This window comes from Electrona antarctica, assembly GCF_951216825.1.
Source record: "Electrona antarctica genome assembly, chromosome: 3".
Lineage (NCBI taxonomy): Eukaryota > Metazoa > Chordata > Actinopteri > Myctophiformes > Myctophidae > Electrona > Electrona antarctica.
The window spans coordinates 892,031-904,171 of record NC_136808.1 but is presented as its reverse complement, the minus strand read 5'-3'; the positions used below and the strand labels follow the sequence as shown (position 1 = coordinate 904,171).

General features: G+C 42.7%; 1 protein-coding gene across 5 annotated transcripts in view; it reads left to right on the top strand.

Annotated features, from left to right (window-relative positions):
* The first annotated feature begins 636 nt into the window (after window positions 1–636).
* Window positions 637–12,141, top strand: part of LOC306919943 (uncharacterized protein) — a 98,119-nt gene continuing 86,614 nt past the window's right edge. For 2 of the 5 annotated variants that reach the window (XM_079496518.1, XM_079496514.1), the window contains exons 1-3: window positions 637–821; window positions 7,659–7,721; window positions 8,653–8,769. In XM_079496518.1, the coding sequence (XP_079352644.1) occupies window positions 8,671–8,769 (99 nt within the window). In that variant the 5' untranslated portion in view covers window positions 637–821; window positions 7,659–7,721; window positions 8,653–8,670. Of the gene's footprint in view, window positions 822–1,032; window positions 1,051–1,345; window positions 1,447–7,658; window positions 7,722–8,652; window positions 8,770–12,141 lie in introns of those variants that run through there. The other 3 variants (XM_079496516.1, XM_079496515.1, XM_079496517.1) reach the window with 3 other exon arrangements.

Sequence of the window (12,141 nt, the reverse complement as noted above, 5' to 3'; positions counted from 1 at the left end):
GTACGTCTCTAAATGTTTTGATGATTTGAACATGGTGGACCCTATTGGAAACAAGTGTAATGCTTAATTGGGTCGTCCACTCACAGTTAACAGCCTTTGTATTGAGTTTGTGCTTGAAATGTACTGTAATTCTGCAAACTGTTAATAAATTCTTCAATCAATCAATCAATCCCAGGGCTACTTTTGTTGTTTACTTTACTGGTGTGGGCCTAAGCCTGAAAAAGAAAAATCAAGTATAGTTTATCTGTGTCTAATCAGTTGGAGAGGGAAGCAGCAGAGGCAAGAGCATATTATCCATAATCCAAGTAACAACTACAGTATGCACTGTCTGCAGGATACATTACATGGGTTCTTTGCATGAACACCATAGGACCAGAGGAGGTCCCTTTGATGTATTTTCCTAACAAAGACAATATTTGTTTTATGTTCATGAACCCCCTAACCTCGCCTCACCAGGCTTTCCAGTTTCCACCACCTCGGGTGAACCCCACGTGCGTGCGCCGTGCGTGTGCACATTTTGAAACACACGTGTAAATAGTGTGTTGTTTTTTGTGTGTGTGCGCGCGTGTCGGAGAGGAAGTCGGTCTGAAATATTGTAAAATAAAATAGATTTACTTATGTGTGTTTTTTACTTAATTTACTTGGATGTCTTCTAGTTTAATTACATATTAACCGGAACTGGTTGTTTTCAGCAGGACAACATGTTTGTTTTGGGCCTCAGACGGAGGTCTGATTCTATTCTACGATAATTGTGCGTGTTTGTTTGTTTGTTTGTCCCTGACACAGTGCTACTGCATCTTTCTGATAAGGTGTGCAGGGAGGTGAGTTAAATCTGTAAACACGGTAATAATAAGAATAGGACCACATTGAGCATACATTGTATATCGTTAGCTGTTCAATGTAGGCTATGGTGGTGATGACAAACTGTTGTTTATACTGGAGCACACGTGCTTTTATTTATAGCTAACTGTTAGCAACCTTAGCCAACTTAAAGCTTGCTTGTCATGTTTGAGTTAACAGATACAACGACAAGAGGTGGTTAGAATTCAGGTAGGCCTTAAAATATACATTCAAAGAGGAAAAATAAGTGCCATATGAGCATTGCAGGACCATGCTGCTGTGAAACATGCAGTTATACTAGCGTATAGAAGAAAACATTACTTTTATTGTGACGTTTAATTTACAGTAGTATTTTTAAAGCAACGTAGGTGACTGCCTGGCAGATACGATTATTGTGTTATTGAGCTTACCTATAATGTTCGCTAACATTAGTTAAACTATGAGATCATAAGCTCAAGTTCCATTATTCTATGTTATTTTAGACAATTTTTATTTTGCCCAACGCTGACAGCCTTCAGTGGATGATTCTCCCAGGAATAATGAGGAATTGAGGGTATGCGCATGCTTAAAGTGAATGGCACATCGAGTGGCAAAGCAACAGGCAAAGTGAGTTTAACATTGTTTAACGTTGTTTAATGCAATCAGATAGGACTTTTCTGTTTGGATATATGGGCTATAAAGGCCAGAAAGTAGTTTTTTGCCACTTGGTAGGCATTCCTGCATAACTTCCGGGTTTGATGATGATGCAGTCAGTAGAATTGGTTGTGTTGAACACTTTGCATTTACATTTAAATGACACAAAAACAAGTCCAAATACAAAACAACATCGTCATCATTTCACTTCATTTCATCATTTCATTTCTGAGTTTTTAAGCGAAGGATAATACATAATGGGCCAGACAGGGAATTGTTCTTACAGACAGACTGACTCCCATTAGGAAACTCACTGCACATTATCTCATAATAATAGTTTGACTTTATAACTTCATTTGTTCAGCAGCACCCTTTAAATGCAGCTGTAAAGTGCTTTACAAGCTGCAGTTAGCACAGATGCACATGTGAAGACAAGATAGATGGGCAGGAGCATTTATCAAGCAGGCTATGGCTAAACCAGAACAAGCACTAAGACTTGTTTACATAAGGGTCCTAATTTTCAAGACATCAAAACATTTAAAGACATACAGAAAAAAAGGAGAATGTGTACCGTATACTGTAGAAATATTTTATTTCATTTCATTTTTTACAGGGACCAGTTTCGAATTGCAGACGCCCATAACGTGCTCATTGAGAGCTTTTTTGAAGGAGTCTTAAGGATTCACATTTCTTAACGGCTGCTGGTAGGGCGTTCCACATTTTCGTGGCATAGGAGCGAAATGAATTTTCATGGATGAATCTTGTAGAGCAGGCCTATTGCAAGTTGTACTCTGTCGTCAACCCTAAGCCATTCCAAGTTCCAACCTATCAAAAGGAGCATGGACAATTGGACATGGATCAAGATTTTGTTGCCTCACAGAAAGCAGGTCCTGGTTTTGAAACCGACTGGAGTGTGCATGTTCAGGGAGCAAGGACGGTGTCGTTTACGTGTCTTAAACTCTATATTCTAAAGTAAACTGCTGTAATAGTTTGTAATCTTACCTGTCAGCTCACTGTGGGTGTAAATCCACACACTAATAGCTGGGTTAGTCAGACAGACAAAAACACAGACACTCCCTCACTAAGCAGTTCATTTTCTCACACTCATTCATCGGGGCCAGACCTCCCTCTCTCTCTCCATCTGTACCGCTCCCTTTCCCTCCATATTTGTGTCTCGCTAGTCGCTACAGCATATGCTTCAGTTTTCAGCTACCAGCCTACCACACTATGCCATTAAAATGCTCACATGGAGAGTGGGCAATAAGCAAACTTCAACAATAGCAAAACTACACTGTATCAAAAGCTCATTCTCTGTCGTCGAGTATGGTCTGTTTTGCATGTTCTAAAAAGTATATTTCAGAATATATTAGAAACCATAGATGCACATTGTCAAATCATGTCATTTAAGGAATTTTAGCGGAATTATGAGTATATTGAGAGAATTTTGAGACAGATCAAATATACCTGTAGTTCAAGCTTAACCCATTTTGGACTCGGGTCGATTAAAAAAAAAGGCTTCTAAATCCTAACATTTTTCTGAAAAAGCTATGTTTCTATGTCAGTGGTGCTCAACCATTTTCATGTCAAGGACCCCCAGAATTATCTCTATTGGGCCACGGACCCCCATCTCAAAATATGTAGTTCCAGGGAACCAAAGATTTGAGTTAAAACATTCGCTCTGAAAGAATATATTCAAAGATTTGTGCCTGCTATTTTTCAATAGCTAAATTACAACATCATTTTTAAAACACCAAAAGGGGTTCCCGCCCAAAATGAGTTAAGTAAAGTTAGCCTACGTTATACTTTAATCCCTGTGGGTAAATTTGTCCCAGCTGCATCTAACGTGCCAAGCTGAGCAGCAGCACCCATAGAGCAGCGACTTTATTACTGTATGATGGAATCATGTGACAGATGACAGATATCCCAATAATATTCACAAGGCTGTTTCTAGTAACCCTGTACATTTAAACCTTAATCCCTCCCAATGTGACCCAGCAGGGTGTTAGGGATTTTCCCTCTGTTTTGCTATAGCAGCCACTGCCAGCCAGCCAGCAGCTGACCCAAGTGGCCAGCTGACAAGGCCTTTGGCAAACCTTCCCCAGCCGCGTGGTTTCATCATATGTGACTAAATTTGACTGAGGGACTGCCATTGGATTTTTTTGAATTCTCGTTTTTTCATGTCATATGAAAGCAGGGAATCATAGCTTCAAATTGACATATTGGTTGTTCAGTTTGACCCACCAGTTTAGCAGATATGGCTTATAGAGTAATGTCTTGCAGAGAACAGGCTTGAAAGGTTCACTTCTGTGGTCTCCTAGCTACATGTTTAAGCATTTATTTCATATTTACATGTCGATTTCAGCTCTGACACTTATTTCAGACTGCTCTAGTATGTGATGAGTCTGCCTGTGCTATAAAGTCATTGTGGGAAAAAAAAATAAAAAAAGGTTTTTTCTCCTCTGGTGAAAAGCTGGAATTTGCGCGATGGCAGTCTCTCGGTCAAATCTGGTCACATATGCATGCATTCTAGTCCCACCCCCCCCCCCCCCCCCCCCCCAGCCAGTACCACCAGCGCTAATAACAGGGCAATGAGCAGGCAAAATATCCCTGACATGTATGTGTTTTGGTGTGGGAAGACACCAGAGGAACACCTGGAGGAAACCCACAAGCACACATGTGGAGAACGCGCACACTCCAGTCGGTTTCAAAACCACAACCTACTTTCTGTGAGGCCACACAGTCGAAATCTTGATCTATGTTATCTGTTTCAGGAGGGGTATTATTGGACTACAGTTGGGGGGGTTAATTATTTTATAAATATGGTCCCATTCGGATGTGAAATGTAGCGATTTTGAAGCTTGTAAATGTAGGGCGACATGCGAGTGGAGAACTGTTTACGGGGTAATTGAAAGGTATCTCTAGACCACAGTCTAAACCCTCTGCCCTTTCTAATGAGGCTCTGCCGTGTGTGTCCTGGGTGTGTTTTGTCCTGAGCAGACCCGTTCCTGTCGTGGTGTGGTCTAATTTTAAAAGACTGTTAGTTTTGGAAGAGCTAGCCGTCTCTGTCAGTTTACACTGTATCTGAAGAATGTTGATGTGGAACTACAGTATAGCCGATGTGTAGTTGTGTACAGCAGACTGGGATAACCAACGTCTACTGGTTTAACCCATTCTGGGCGGGAACCCCTTTTTTGGTGTTTTACTCCCTCAGGCCGGGAACCCATTTTTGGGTTCTGTACAGTATTCAAATAAAAATGTAAAAAATGTGATGCTGCTATATAAATATTTGAAGTTTTTCAGAAACCTTAGGTCAGGATTTAAGGTGGCCTTACACTAGCCGATTCTTTTCAATCTGAAATCTGATAGCACCACACACTACAGGATAATCGGAGCGGGGCAGAGCAAATATCAAACATGCTTGATGTTGATCGGGTCGATCCCGATCGCGCCCCGAGCAGATCGATTGAGTCGGGCACCCCCCGAGCGTCAAAAAATGCCCGATTATCGGCTAGTGTAAGGCCACCTTTAGAGGCGTTTTTATAATCGGCCTCAGGCCTAAATGGGTTAACCAATGTCTACAGACTGGTTTAACCCAATAAGAAGACCTGAGGTCCATTCTTCAAATGCCTTCTGAACCAGTAGTTATTTCAAGATTTTTCAAAAATGTAAAAAAAATAAATCAGTGGCGCTTTCCTGGCTTTAGCACTCACTAAAGTGGGTTAGTGTCGAAGTGTCCTTGAGCAAGACACTGAACCCCTAATTGCTCCTGATGTGCTGGTTGGTACCTTGCATGGTTTCCGCTGCCATCAGTGTATGAATGTGTGTGTGAATGGGTGAATGTAATGCACAATCTATGTAAAGCGCCTTGGATAAAGGCGCTATATTAATGCACCATTTACCATTTACCACTTTCATGAACCCATTTAGGCCTAACATCAACATAAAATAAAAAGTCTTCTGAAAGAAGATATATTCAAAGATTTGTGCTGCAATGTCACGATTTTAAAAAAATAGCAGACCTACAAGCTCGTAGCGCGCCACTTGGTGGCGCGCTATGAGCTTGTAGATATGCTATTTTTCAATAGCTAAAGTATAACAGTTAAAACACCAAAAGGGGTTCCCGCCCAAAATGGGTTTTAAATCCCATTGACCTATCGTATTGTTTCAGCAGTGATTATCAAATGTAACGCGCTACAGCTGTCAGCTTTTACTCTTTAATTAGCTGTAGTTCATTTGCTTCTCGAGGAATGTAAGATTGTTCTGCTGTTGGACTTGCTGGAAGTGTCTCTGGATTAGAACATCATTCTTATTAATCCATTTAGGCCTGACCTCAAAACTTCTAAATCCTCCAGTTTTCTGAAATAAATATTTCCACGATTTTTCAAAAATAGCAGACCTACAAGCTCGTAGCGCGCCACTCGGTGGCGCGCTATGAGCTTGTAGATCTGCTATTTTTCAATAGCTACATTATAACATGTTCCCGCCCAAAATGGGTTAACAACCACTGCTTATTCATCATCATCAAATTCAATTATGGTAATAATCCTCTAATCAAAAAATGACCATTTCTGTATGACAATCCTAGCGTCCTTGTACTTTGTCAAGTAGTGCAATGTTAATATGTCGATATTGGGGTTGTCACAGACACAAGCCCAAAAAAAAAAAAAAAGATTCCTGTTATGAAGCAGGAATATTTAATAATCAAGTGGTCGTGGTGGTATATGGCTGTGTGATACTGCTGCTTATTCCATTCTGAACGGGGACCCTTTTTGGTGTTTTAACTAAGCATTATGTTATACTTTAGCTATTGAAAAATAGCAGATCTACAAGCTCATAGCACGCCACCGATTGGCGCGCTACGAACTTGTAGGTCTGCTATTTTTGAGAAATCGTAAAAATGCGGCACAAATCTTTGAATATATATATTCTTTCAGAGCGAACGTTTTTTTTTTTTTTTTTGACGCAGGCCTAAATGGCTTATAGTCTGGCGGGCAGGCCCATTCACTGAGGGGCTTAATGTAGAGCCCTGGTCAGCCAACCCTCCCCTCTCCTCATTGGCTGTCTAATAATTTGTTCTGCAGGGTGGAAAGTGGAAACCCTGTTCACATTCTCAGACCAGTCATTTGTATTGTTGTACGGTTCATTCTAGTCTACAGTCTTCCAGCACTAAGGTCAACAGGAATTTTTCCACAGGAGTGTGTGGTTCCAAGACTGTGGTCACTGGTCACACATACAGCTTGTGGTGGTCTCGCTGGGCGGCTTCCCAGTGGCCAACAAAATGGAAGCCAGTGGTCACACTACTATAGTATAGTCCATTTAGGCCTGACGTCGAAATAAAAAAAAAAGTCTTCTGAAAAAATATATATTCAAAGATTTGTGCCGCATTTTCATGATTTTTCAAAAATAGCAGACCTACAAGCTCGTAGCGCGCCACTCAGTGGCGCGCTATGAGCTTGTAGATCTGCTATTTTTCAATAGCTAAAGTATAACATAGTGCTTAGTTAAAACACCAAAAGGGGTTCCCGTCCAGAATGGGATAGGCAGCTCCCAGTGGTCAACTAGGTGCTGGGTAGGGACCTACCCTAGTGGCCACCGGAAGTGGACAGTGGCCTCACACTGATTCCTTAGTGGCCACTGGCCAACAGTAAGAAGGGTGTGGTCACAATGGACGTCTACCAGTGGCCAACATGAGAAGACTAGGTCACACAGACAGCAGGGCAGTTCACCAGTGGCCAACATAGTAATATTAGAAGATTGTGGTCATCACGATGATGTTTAGAAATTATTTTCTTTTGCACTATTGGAAATTATCCCATTTTGGGACGGGAACCCCTTTTGGTGTTAGCATTATGTTATGCTTTAGCTATTGAAAAATAGCAGATCTACAAGCTCGTAGCGCGCCACCGAGTGGCGCGCTACGAGCTTGTAGGGCTGCTATTAAGAACCACTGACATAGAAACATCTATTTCAGAAAACTGTCAGGATGTAGAAGACATTTTTAGAATCTGATCTCAGGTCAAAATGGGTTATGCGAGGGGGGGGGGGGGGGGGGGGGGATAGAATATTTATGTATCCGTGTATTCTTATATATGCAAGAATCTATTTTATATTACAATAATCTACAGTAGTGCACCAGAACTATTACTGAATTTGTGAATTGATGAGTTTATTGTGTTTCACAACAGGCTGTCCTGGATTCATCTTAGACGAAGTCTCTGTTTTTAAGTGGATGACCTCGGTTTGAAGAGGTAATGAACAGAAACCTGATTAGGTTTGATTATTTGATCAATTTAGATTAGTTTAGATTTGCTCAGATTAGATCATCATGTGATTTAGTTGTTTACATAGAAGTTAGCAGAGGTGTGTCTCCTTATCTGGCCAAATCTATGCTGCATGTACCAACAGGGGTCCAATAAGAGTCTATAGTAGGCTACTACTGTACTACACTGTTACAGTAACTTTACATTAAACAGGACTACCGTTACAGCTTAAGCCATTTAGGCCTGACTTCGAAATTTAAAAAAGTCTTTTTAACATTTATTTATTTCTGAAAAACCTCATGTTTCTATATCAGTGGTTCTCAATATTTCATGTCAAGGACCCCAAAAATTATATGTAATATGCCACCAACCCCCATCTGAAAATAGTTCCAGGAACCCCCCCCCAGAAGCAAAGATTTGAGTTAAAAACGTTCGCTCTGAAAGAATATATTCAAACATTTGGGCCACATTTTCACGATTTTTCAAAAATAGCAGACCTACAAGCTCGTAGCGCGGCACTCGGTGCCGCGCTACGAGCTTGTAGATCTGCTATTTTTCAATAGCTATAGTAACATAATGCTACAAACACCAAAAGGGGTTCCCGCCCAAAATGGGTTAAGCATTCCACCTGTCATGCATACTAGGTAAGGGTACAGTACGTTAATAATTGATCCACTATTGGTGTCAGATTGGCTCAGACTACAGCCGGATAGCTCACTGTGTGCATTTAAGTTGTTTCAGTTTGTGTCATCAGTTTTATAATATATTCCCTTTTATTTGCTTTGATGGGATATTCACCTCACCAGAATTGTGTGAACACAAAAAATACACATTTATTGAGCATTTTGCACATTACTTACTCGCATCACATGCTAACAATTATTGTGTTTTTCTTCGTGTACTTTGCTCCAAAAACCAGAGAGCTCTCCCTCACCCGATGACCTCCTCCACCTCCGATTCGACATGCTTCACTCGGGGTAAACAGCCACCGCTAATGGCCGACTGCCACCATCGGCGCAGGACACACCAAGTCACGGTATGCTTATTAACATCATGTTATTGTCGACATAATAATATTAGAAGTTTGTGGTCATCACGATGATGTTTAGAAATGATTTTCTTTTGCACTATTGAAAATTATCCCATTTTGGGCGGGAACCCCTTTTGGTGTTAGCATTATGTTATGCTTTAGCTATTGAAAAATAGCAGATCTACAAGCTCGTAGCGCACCCCCGAGTGGCGCGCTACGAGCTTGTAGGTCTGCTATTTTTGAAAAATCAAAGAACGACTGACATATAAACATAGCTTTTTCGGAAAACTGTCAGGATGTAGAAGACATTTTTAGAATCTGATCTCAGGTCAAAATGGGTTATGCGAGGGGGGTCAAAATGGGCAAACAGCCACCGCTAATGGCCGACTGCCACCATCGGCGCAGGACGCACCAAGTCACGGTATGCTTATTAACATCAGATTATTGTCGACCGCTGTCCTTAGCATTCTGTGTGTACACGTAGAGATTAGAGAATTTTGTCTGAGATGAGAGTAATCCAACATACAACTTTTTAGCGTCTTAAATTGTTGCATGTATTTTAAAGTTTACAAAATGGTACAAGACCAGTGATGTCAAACTGGGGTCTGGGACTCCAAGGTGGCCTTGGTGGGGGGTTCCAGGGGATCCCCGATAAAAGTAGTTTGTAGCAATCATAATCAGTTTAACCAGTTTAAACCTATATATACGTACGTCGGTTATATTATCTAAAAGCTCAGAACGCCTGTACAGGCAAAATGATACAGTAACTCAGATTAGATTATGGTATGTACTGTATGGGAGTAGAGATATGAAACGCATCACTGTGTTGTTCTCATTTTGTGGTTTTATGCCAGCCTGCGTTTAATTTAACATGCGGAGGCGATCCTGGTCGAGAACGCACATGGTCATTTAACCCATTCTGGACGGGAACCCCTTTTGGTGTTTTAACTAAGCATTATGTTATACTTTAGCTATTGAAAAATAGCAGATCTACAAGCTCATAGCGCGCCACCGAGTGGCGCGCTATGAGCTTGTAGGTCTGCTATTTTTGAAAAATCATGAAAATGCGGCACAAATCTTTGAAAATATATTCTTTCAGAAGACTTTTTATTTGTATTTCGACGTCAGGTCTTAAACATCGATTTGCATTCCCGATCAGGAACGTGCCTCCGTGTTAAATATTTAAAGAAGATCTCTGTGCATTTGGATCAATGGTGTCCAATCTTGCATCAGTGCATTTGAGTTGGCTATGCCCACACAGTGGTATGGTAATGAGGGGAGCTGCAGTGGGAGGTGGCTATGCCCACACAGTGGTATGGTAATGAGGGGAGCTGCAGTGGGAGGTGGCTATGCCCACACAGTGGTATGGTAATGAGGGGAGCTGCAGTGGGAGGTGGCTATGCCCACACAGTGGTATGGTAATGAGGGGAGCTGCAGTGGGAGGTGGCTATGCCCACACAGTGGTATGGTAATGAGGGGAGCTGCAGTGGGAGGTGGCTATGCCCACACAGTGGTATGGTAATGAGGGGAGCTGCAGTGGGAGGTGGCTATGCCCACACAGTGGTATGGTAATGAGGGGAGCTGCAGTGGGAGGTGGCTATGCCCACACAGTGGTATGGTAATGAGGGGAGCTGCAGTGGGAGGTGGCTACGCCCACACAGTGGTATGGTAATGAGGGGAGCTGCAGTGGGAGGTGGCTATGCCCACACAGTGGTATGGTAATGAGGGGAGCTGCAGTGGGAGGTGGCTATGCCTACACAGTGGTATGGTAATGAGGGGAGCTGCAGTGGGAGGTGGCTATGCCCACACAGTGGTATGGTAATGAGGGGAGCTGCAGTGGGAGGTGGCTATGCCCACACAGTGGTATGGTAATGAGGGGAGCTGCAGTGGGAGGTGGCTATGCCCACACAGTGGTATGGTAATGAGGGGAGCTGCAGTGGGAGGTGGCTATGCCCACACAGTGGTATGGTAATGAGGGGAGCTGCAGTGGGAGGTGGCTATGCCCACACAGTGGTATGGTAATGAGGGGAGCTGCAGTGGGAGGTGGCTATGCCCACACAGTGGTATGGTAATGAGGGGAGCTGCAGTGGGAGGTGGCTATGCCCACACAGTGGTATGGTAATGAGGGGAGCTGCAGTGGGAGGTGGCTATGCCCACACAGTGGTATGGTAATGAGGGGAGCTGCAGTGGGAGGTGGCTACGCCCACACAGTGGTATGGTAATGAGGGGAGCTGCGGTGGGAGGTGAGGTGTCATTAAAAACTGTATTTTTCATGTGGGCTTTTGTGACACAAAAGCTTTCAGTTTACGGAAGGAAGCGCAATACAAATACACCAGGAAGACACTCTTACACATTATAACCACACCAGGGGGTCTATTAGCCCATTTTGACCTGAGATCAGATTCTAAAAATGTCTTCTACATCCTGACAGTTTTCTGAAAAAGCTATGTTTCTATGTCAGTGGTTCTTCGATTTAAAAAAAATAGCAGACCTACAAGCTCGTAGCGCGCCACTCGGTGGCGCGCTACGAGCTTGTAGATCTGCTATTTTTCAATAGCTGAAGCATAACATAATGCTAACACCAAAATGGGTTAGAGTTACTTCATTACTACTTCATAGACACAAAAAAAACAGAATTGTGACGCCCCATCTTTAATAATAATAAGCTTTATTTCTATAGCACCTTTCATGACAGAAATGCATCGCAAAGTGCTTTACAAGGCAGAGAACAAACAAGAAAAGAGTAAAAAAAAAAAAGAAAACCCTAACTGGGGGTAATAACCCAATAACTGCCGTACACAATTCTCTCACTGAGATGGAAGGACTGTTTAGTATTCATTCATTCATTAATGCACTCTCTGATGACCCCAGGAGGTCACCTGATGCGCTCCTCATGGGTCTCCTGGGACCTGCCAGGGGTCAAGGTTCAGCTGTTAGGAGACAAAACCAGCTGCCACCTCTGGTTAGCAAAAACAACACAATGGACAATATGCATTTATACTATAATGCACCATGGAATATTTAATTAACCTAGAGCGTGTGTGTGTGTGTGTGTGTGTGTGTGTGTGTGTGTGTGTGTGTGTGTGTGTGTGTGTGTGTGTGTGTGTGTGTGTGTGTGTGTGTGTGTGTGTGTGTGTGTGTGTGTGTGCGTGCGTGTGCGTGTGCGCGTGCGCGTGCGTGCATGCGACACACTTATCCCCATTACGCTGGCTGGCGCATAGGGCAGCAACAAAGTTCCTCCACTTGCATCTGTCTTTACTCTTTGGCCATCTTCTCTATGGTCCCCCAGCTCTGATGTTGTTGCTGGAGCTCCTTCTCGATCGTCCTACGACCTACGCCATGATATTTTTGGGCTCCTCTTTCCTTCTGGGGTCCAGT